Source organism: Pinus tabuliformis, chromosome 2_2 (genome assembly GCF_031772625.1).
Source record: "Pinus tabuliformis cultivar Carrire ecotype Pingquan chromosome 2_2, CPIR1, whole genome shotgun sequence".
NCBI classification, from domain to species: Eukaryota; Viridiplantae; Streptophyta; class Pinopsida; order Pinales; family Pinaceae; genus Pinus; species Pinus tabuliformis.
Genome location: NC_142300.1, coordinates 970,090,024 through 970,099,855, shown reverse-complemented (window position 1 = coordinate 970,099,855; position 9,832 = coordinate 970,090,024). Strand labels below are relative to the sequence as shown.

At 36.2% G+C, this 9,832-nt stretch overlaps 1 protein-coding gene across 1 annotated transcript; it reads left to right on the top strand.

The window, feature by feature from the left end:
* The first annotated feature begins 918 nt into the window (after positions 1–918).
* LOC149196470 (pectate lyase 1-like) lies at positions 919–2,646 on the top strand. Its single transcript, XM_089408296.1, has 4 exons — positions 919–1,121; positions 1,241–1,981; positions 2,135–2,273; positions 2,434–2,646. Exons 1-4 carry the CDS (start codon positions 919–921, stop codon positions 2,644–2,646), a joined length of 1,296 nt encoding a protein of 431 aa, XP_089264422.1.
* The last annotated feature ends 7,186 nt before the right edge of the window (positions 2,647–9,832 follow it).

Sequence of the window (9,832 nt, the reverse complement as noted above, 5' to 3'; positions counted from 1 at the left end):
AAATAACTCTTAAATACATGAAATATTAATACCTACATTTATACTAGGAAAAAATCACAAATCACTTTCTTTTAACTCAACCACAAACATTCACCTCACAAATCTTAAAAATATTAAACCTACCAACCCTCAATAACACTTACCAATTAACTATAAGAACTCAACTACCAACTCTCAATAACACTTACGAATTTGATATATATAAATAAATAGAATATTATTTTTAATATGTATCTATTAAAGTATTCTTCACATTATATATATATATATGTCAGATGGTAATCATATCTATAAATAAATATATTTATCACTTTTGAATTTTGATACATATCTATTAGAGTATAGCTCACACTTGATATTTCATACGGTATCATAACTGACGTAACAATTCAATTAATGCGGAAGATTATCTGAAAACAATATTCAATGGTCAAGTTCATTAGTTTAATTCTGAAAGCAATATTCAATTAAAGCTGAAGATTCTCTGACAGCAATATTCAATGGTCAAGTTCATTAGTTTGCTTATCTGAAAGCAAAAGCAATATCCAATGCACAATTTCATAAATTTTTAGTTGGTTGATTGTTTCGTTCGGCGGAAATAAACGAATTTCTGATTGTTCGATTGCTGTGTTCGTAAGTTCGCTAATCTAACTTCCAAGCACATGCTCGCCAGGTCTACCATGACTTTTCGTACACAAGGGGTTCGTTATCCTTTCAAGGAGTTGACATCTGTTGCTTTCATCGTAGAAACAAAAGGATTTTACGTTAATACACAAAACGATTGTCCATTAATGCACGCTATCGGTTTTGCAGCATTAATCCTTCTGTGTTGGCTTCTGCAATCGCCCTGAGGCGGTGGAGTAAGGAAAAATTAAGAATTCTATATGTACACCAAAAACTGGCCATCTATTTATAGCGATGCCGGACCAGCACAAAAATTCGAACTTACTGAATAGCAGACATCTAATTATAATTCTAACTATATCCATGATGAACACTGTAATTTCTGTTGCTCAATTCTTAACGGTCATAATTGCAGTAGAGTCGTTAATTCCTGTTATTCGGGTTGATGCTCGTAACGAACTAGGCAATCCCTACATCAATTCAACTGGCCTGATCAGGTATTAATACTTTCCACTATCCAGTAGCTTTTGTCTGTGCTGTGTAAGGACGTCATAAAGATTGGTTTTCCATTAAATTTTGTTGTTATAATTAGATATGGATTTGCAAACGATTGCAGGCGTGAAATGAATTTGAAACGAAGATCAATGGGATATTCTAAACCAGTCACCCTCAATGTAATCGACAACTGCTGGAGAAGAGATCCTAATTGGGCTGATAACCGAGAGAGACTAGCAGACTGCGCAGTCGGGTACGGAAGCCAAGCCACTGGGGGAAAGGGCGGGAAAATATACAGAGTAACCAGCCCTCTGGACGACCCTGTTAACCCTAACCCTCACACTCTGCGTTATGCAGTGACTCGTCCAGGTCCTTTGTGGATTGTGTTTGCGAGAGACATGCAAATTACGCTTAAAATGCCGCTTTTGATGACTAGCCATAAGACAATAGACGGGAGAGGCGCCAACGTACACATCTCCAACGGACCCTGCATATATCTTTATAATGTGAGCAACATCATAATCCATGGCCTCAGTGTTCACCATTGCAAACCCAGTCAGTTTGGGTATGTGAATTGGTACGGCTCATTGGTGCAGAGTATGGCCGGTAGCGATGGGGATTCCATATCGGTCCTTGCATCACGAGATATCTGGATCGACCATAACACTCTCTACTCCAGCGCCGACGGCCTCATAGATGTCACTCTCGCTTCCACGGCCATTACCATATCCAACAATCGCTTCAGTTACCATGACGAGGTCATGCTGTTAGGGCATGATGATAGCTACAGTGCAGACAAGGCCATGAAAGTTACAGTGGCTTTCAATCATTTCGGACCAGGCTGCGGTCAGCGCATGCCCAGGTAAAAGATCAATTCAGGGTCTGATTTTTCCAAGGCAATATCTATTATCAACAGAATAACATATTTCAACTTTGTATTCAGCTAATCATGATAACGCTTCAAGTGTTTTCTATTTTTTTCTTGGAGTAATGTTACTGTGGGTTTGGTTGGCAGGGTCCGTTTTGGCTACGCGCATGTGGTGAACAACGACTACGAACCATGGGGAATATATGCCATTGGAGGATCCATGAACCCGGCAATCAGAAGTGAAGGCAACCGTTTTGTTGCTCCAAATGACAGCTTTAAGAAGCAGGTAATATAAATTCAAAATCGACCCACCTATATCTTGAATGTTTCTTGTATTTTGTCACGAATAATGATCAACTTGTATCTGTAGAACAGTGCAAACAAAATTACGACATAGTTTGCGAAGTTTGAATTGCTCGTTATGATAAAGTATCTTTGATTAGCAGGTGACTAGATCAAATACGATGGGAAGGACGAGGTCTGTGAACGATGAATTTTTGAATGGAGCATACTTCATTCAATTTGCAACAGATAGAGACACTGTCAATCCGTTATACACGAGACGTGAAAGATTTAGGGCTGTTAGCGGAAAGTCGGTAGCATCTATCACGAGAGGCGCGGGAAATCTGGCTTGCCAATGCGGAATACCGTGCCTCTAGGGGAGATGTGGAAGAATCTGTATACCTGCGGGTATATGCAATAGAATGTCGGGCGAAGATTTACGATACTTATAATAGTTTGGGCAAATCGAAAATTGTCGAGTCAGATCGCATTTGTTAAACATTTGAATTGATAGGACCCCAATAGCGTGAATGCAGGCAGGCTTTAAGACGAAGGATACGGATATTTTTGGGCATCAAAGTGAAATATATGCCGACAGCAAACCGTGTTGCGACATGCAAGTCTAAGCCTAACTATTAGCAAAGAATTTGAGCAATCGTGATGTTTCATGAAATTTGTGAGTGTATTTTTTCAATATTTGTCTTTTGGAGACAACTGTGCTGTATAGAATTATCACAATCTAATCTAATCCAATCTTTTATATATATATATATATTTTGAATAATAATATAAATCATTAATCTTTAGAGGATATTGTAGAGTTAATGAGATATAATAAAGTGTTATTTTTTTAAGGATTACATTTCACAGGTTTATTAGCAAAGTCTAATCTTGTGGGTATGAAGTAGCATTGATACCATGGACTCCTATTAAAGAGGTGTTTTAGTGACAAAAAATTAACTAATTAAACTAAGTTTGGAAACTAAAGGTCATCATAAATATTATATGTTACTACTACACCAAGGGCACTTTTAAGACATTTTTTTAAGACAAAAGAAATCTTGTCTTAAAAAGTCACTTTTTATTTTAATTATTTTACATTAAAATTTAATATGAATTGAATTGTCGTAAATATAAAATTTAATACAAAAACAATTTGAGACAAAAATATTTTAAGACAAAACTTTATTTTTAAGACAAAAACAACTTAAGACAATATATTTTAAGACAAAATTTTAAATTTAAGACAAAAAGTATTCTAAGACAAAACTTTATATTTAAGACAAAAATATTTTAAGACAACTTTATATTTAAGACAATGGTCACTTAAGAGGAAACCCATTTAAGACAATTAACAATTAAGACAAAAACATAACAATTTAAGAAAATATTATCTAACAACTACAAAATTGACTCTCATATGCACCCTAAGTCGCCACATTGCGGGCTACTACTGTATCGCGCCTATACCAACATTTCTATTTCACTTTCCGTTCATGTTATCTTATATAAATACAATGAATTGTTGGGCTCTTTATTTTGTGGGGGTAGCCAACTCTCGCGCCTATACCAACGTTTCTATTTCACTTTCCGTTCATGTTATCTTATATAAATACAACGACTTGTTGGGCTCTTTATTTTGTGGGGGTAGCCAACTCTGAAGAACGTGAAAACTTTCCCTGGCAAGATTTCCCAAACATTAATTACTCTTTTATCCCTTTGATATTTGTTCATACGATTAGAGACAACTTGTATGTTTTTGAATTCGACACAATACATGGAGGGGAATTTTAAGACAATTTTTTAAGACAAAATAATTTTTTTGTCTTAAAATTTTCAATATGAAGCACTAGTAAAAAAGGTAAAGGATTAGGGGTTCATCTTTACGCTATTGATGATTTCTTTGAGAAGTAGAGTGATGGAGGTTGACAACAATTAATGATATTTAGGGCAATGGAGGCCGAAAACAGAGGTGTGTGTCATGAGAAGAGTGATGGAGGCACTTTTGAAGAACGTTAATAGATGGTAACATAGTTGGAGTACTTTTCGGGGTCTCCATCGATTGTGTTTTAATATGTGTTTTTTGACTGTTTTATTTATTTTGAATGCTATTTATATCAGTTGGTTGTTGTTATTAGCACATTGTTGTGCTAGATTGGCAACATGGATTAGAATCACCTGAAGGATTGTTAAAAAATGCAGCAAGAAATTCTCAATTTGATTTTTCCTTGATTAAATTGAAAAAATTTGAATTTCCACATTAGTAGACAACTTGGATGCAATTAGCTCAAATCTACACCATAATTTCTACATCATATCATAGCAGGATTCACATTAGAGCAGGAATTTCGAATTTGTTTCTCAGGAGGTTCGAATTTGTAGTTTAGTGTAGAAAGATCTCTTAAGAATTGAAAATATGACCTTCAATGGGCTAAGGCTAGAGTATTCCTTGGACGACAACTCTAATTTCATTAACTGGAAGGATCACATGGAGGAGGTATTCGATGAAAATGGATTGCTAGAATACATCAAGAGAGATGTTACAAAACCAACAGAATCTTATGCCCAAAACCTTGCTCAGTGGAAGAAAGTTGTCCTAAGGACTTTGATGTAATGTCTGCTTTGCTTCTCAACAGGGGCCTTGTATTGTCGAAAGCGCTCAAACACTTCACTTTTCTATTTTAGGAGAAATACCCATGTCTTCCTTGTGTAGTCATCTATGAAGGTCAATACATAGTGGCTGCCACCAATTGATGGTGTCCGCATTGATCCACATAAACCTGAGTGGACAATCTCCAAAGGTGCCTTTGCCTTCACTGACTTTCCTGCTAGAAATGTCTCTCTATGTTGCTTACCCAAGATACATCCTTCACATATGCTGTCTGGTTTTTCTATGAGTGGTGAACCTTTCACCATGCCTTTCCTATGCAACAGATTCAAACCTCCAAAGTTGAGATGTCCAAATCTCAAGTGCCATCACCAGTTTTCATCTTTTACCTATGCTTGAAATATTACTTGTGTGGCAGTTGCCCCTTTTCTTCCATTTTCTTGTGAGTTCATAGATAGTTGTGCTTGTGCACCTTCTTTCTGCAAATCTGATATTATTTTTAGGGGAAACATTCTATTTTTTGTCATCTGAACCTTTGCAATCAACTATCTTCTTGGAGGCCTATCCAAAGTTGTGCACACGTCATTTTTGAAGAAGACATTGTAGCCTTTTTGCATGAGCTGTCCAAGGCTCATGAGACTATGTTTCAGACCGGGGAAAAAGTAAACATCAGAGATGTATTCATTCTCCCCCTTCTTTGTTAGGATATTAACTCTTCCTCTTCCCATGACAGAGACTTTTTTTTCAGTGTCTAATATCACTTCAGATTTCACACTTTCATCTAGATCAAAAAACATTTCTCTATTTCCTGACATATGGTTGCTACACCCTGAATCTAGATACCATATATCACTCTGTTTTTCTCAAGCTAAAAACATGCTATCATGGTTCTGATTTTCTCTTGTGAAATTTACACTTGGTTTGTTACTAATATCATATTTCTTCTTTCTACATGCATTTTCATAATGCATACTTCTTACAGTAATGACATTGAACTTGAGATTTATCATACCTCTGACCTTGTGCTTGATTTTGGCTTGGGCCTTGACTTGGATTTTGATTGCTGCCTCTTCCATTTGAGCTTGAAGGGTTGCTTCTTCCACCTCTATGTGGGCTTCTTCCTCTTCCTCTAGCATATGATCTTCCTCTACCTTGACCTTGACCAAATGATACTTGTGTCTTGAAGGCATGCTCCAATGAGGAGCTTGTTGCTCTATTCAGTCTATGTTCATGAGAAATTAGTGATGCATTAAGCTCATATAATGTGAACTGTGAGAGATCCTTTGTCTCCTCTATGGCCACAACAATGGCATCAAACCTTGCTGGCAGACTTCTCAAAACTTTCTCAACTATTCTTCTTTCCTCAAGTGTCTCAGCATGAGATCTGATTTGAGTAACCAGCCCACTTACATGTGTAAAAAAATGAGTCTATATTACCAGAATTTTTCATACAAGGTGTTTCAAAATCTCTCCTCATCATTTGCAGCTTTAAACTTTTGACTTTTGCCATGCCTTTGTAGGCTATCTGGAGGGTGTCCCATGCTTGCTTGGACTTCGTTGCTACTACAACCCTTGGGAAAATACTTTCATGAACTACTTGGAAAATATAAAACATAGCTTTTGAATCCTTCTTCCTATTGTCCCTTAGCACATCTCTTTGTTGTTGAGATAAGGCATTGTATACTGCTGCATCTACTGGTTCTTGAAAACCATTCTCCACCAAATCCCAAATATCTTGAGAAGAAAATAGGGCCTTCATTGTAATAGCCCAATAATCATAAGATTTTTCTATTAAACTGAGGTATTTGAAGATTAGTCAAGCTTGTGCTTGATGTTTCCATTTCTGAGCGTAAAAAAAACAGTCTACCTACTGGTAAATATGCTAAACACAATCCACGCTCAAAACAATTTTCACTATTAATAAAAAAACTTGTTTTAACACTAACAGAGTTAAACCTGCTTTGATACCTATTAGAAATATTTGGTGAATTTAATTTTCATTTTCGTGGAGGGGAGAGGTAGAGAGTTATGACTTTCACAAAGCTCCTTTCGCCAAACTAGGTTCGCGCACCACGAAGCTGATTTCGTGGAGCTACCTTCTCTCACCGCGAGGCTATTTCCCAGACTTGGATTTCGCCCACCGCAGAACTATTCCAGAGACTTAGTGAATACTCACAACAAAAATAACAAGATATGTTTGGAGCAACACACTAAACTTAGTATTCATTTCTTAAAGATGAAATTAAATTTACATGAGACTGTTGCTCATTCACCAAGTAAAATAAAAGTTACAATGACTTATGCTTACACGGCATAACACATAGTAAAATAGAGTAACTTTTGTTTTCACGCGCCCACAAAAAAATTCTCCACCATTTTGTCCACATAGACTTGCGCTCTTTTCTTTTGCCATCTTACTCTCTAAAATCTCTACTCTACTATCAAAATGAAATTTACATTCATATATAACTCAACATGTTGTTGAGTGTGATCAGAATCACGCAGGTGTTTCCGTAGTGTGGGCAAGGTTGTTGAATTAATGCTTGCCCATATCTGTTTACTTAAGTACACAAATCCTTTAAATGCCTTTGCTAGGTTTCTGAATGGTTCGCGTCTGATTTCAGACATTCTATCTTCACGCTGAGACACAACCTGGAAAAATGTCTTTCATGTATGGCTGCAAAAGTGTCTGACATGTATGGCTTCTGTCAGGCTGTTTATTGTGGTGGTTGGGATTATTATTTCCAACATGTTCTACATATACATGTTGATCATTATTCGTGACAAAATACAAGAATTATTTAAAATATAGATTTATATTACCTGCTTCTTAAAGCTGTCATTTGGAGCAACAAAATGGTTCCCTTCACTTCTGATCGTCGGGTTCATGGATCCTCCAATGGCATATATTCCCCATGGTTCGTAGTCATTGTTCGCCATATGCGTGTAGCCAAAACAGACCCTGCCAACCAAACCTAGGGTAACATTACTCCCAAAAAAAGCTTGAAGCATTACGATTATCAGTTGGATACAAAGTTGAAATATGTTATTCTGTTAATATTTCCCTGGGAAAAATTAGACACTGAATTAATACTTTACCTGGGCATGCGCTGACCGTAGCCTAGTCCAAAATGATTGAAAGCAACTGTAACTTTCATGGCCTTGTCTGCACTGTAGCTACCATCATGCCCTAACAGCATGACCTTGTCATGGTCACTGAAGCGATTGTTGGATATTGTAATGGTCATGGAAGCCAGAGTGATGTCTATGAGGCCGTCGACACTGAAGTAGAGAGTGTTATGGTCGATCTAGATATCTCATGATAAAAGGACCGAAATGGAATCCCCATCGCTACCGGCCATTATTTCCACCAATGAACTGTAGCAATTCACATACCCAAACTGTTATAACATTAAAGAAAACATTGACTTCCATACACTAAATTATAAACGATTAGTATAAAACCTCATAATTTTGAAATCAATAAAACCTTACCATCAACATAACCTTAATAAATTATTCTCGTCTTTCACATAATTTTCAACCAATTATTCTTTATTTCACTGTGGGATATAATTACCGCTTTTGGTTTCGACATAGGTTTGTGTTCAGAGGATTTTGTTGCTTTGATTTTTATTTCTAACGTACCGAAGCTTTCAAATTCTTTTATACGGAAAACTTATCTTGCACATTAATTAATTAAATTAAATAATTATAAAAAATTCAAGTTAAAACAATATGGGAATGAAAAGCATTATACATATCCCTATAACTCATCAATATAAATCCAAATAACGATCTATCCCTTCATTAATGCTAAATTTAGGAGCTAGGTCATTCACCATCTAAATGTTTCCCATTTATTCCATTGTTATGTTTAGCTCAGTTTTTACAGGGCAAGCCGACGTATTCATTTGTGTTGTTCATTCGTAATGATCGCTGTCACTTTGGAATTGTGGATGCGGTGTCATGGTTGCTATCATTTAGGAGTTGTTCAGATCTCGCCTTTTCCATTGTGAAAACAAAGCCATGGTTGTTGTCATTGAAGATTTCTCATGTATTGCTTTTTCAAACTTTACCTTAATCTCGTAACTTATTAAAAAATAGAGAGAAAGCAGAGAGATCCATTAAACACAACACCAAACAAAGTGTATTTTATTGATCTCACGGATATTACATATATAGGAATACATGATATTTCTAGATCCGAGAATGGTGGATCTAGTTTACTAAAAATAGCTAGTACACCTACCAACCTAAGAACTCACACAATACAACTCAGGATAACTTGTAAGTCATAGAAGCATTACTTCCAACACCTTCCCTTAATGCTTACACGTAGAAAATATAAAAAACCACTTTATAACAATAAATAAATCTTTTTCAGATTTGTCTGATATAGTCATCATAAGCACTCACATCCACCCTGGAATCTTGCAAACATTGCTCTTTCACCACCACATCTTCATGTTGTAACTTGACCTCCATTTAAAACATAATTTTCTCTGACCATCATGGATGAACTTTGCAGAATCGACGCTTTTCAACCTCCTTGAGCGCAATGTGTCAGACTCGATACTGAACCATCCTATGGAACTACCACCATTTGTGAATCCACGGTCCTCAACAACCTTCATTAGTTATCTAGGATAACATTCTGGGTATAAGATGTCTTCAACAGATAATTCTATAACTTGACCTCGTATAAATAACTTGTACTGATGCTCGTGGAGCACGATGGGTCATACCAGCTTAACCTTATTAAGAACTACTTGTTACTAATGCTCCAACACGATGCAGCACATTAATCTGTTAAATAATTGGTCTGTTCTTGGTGGTTCTGCATGATATGATTCAAAAAATATAACTATCCCTCAAAACAACACTATGTTTTTTCTTTAAATAATATAACTAAACCACCATCATGAAAACATATCTTAAAATCTAAATGAGAT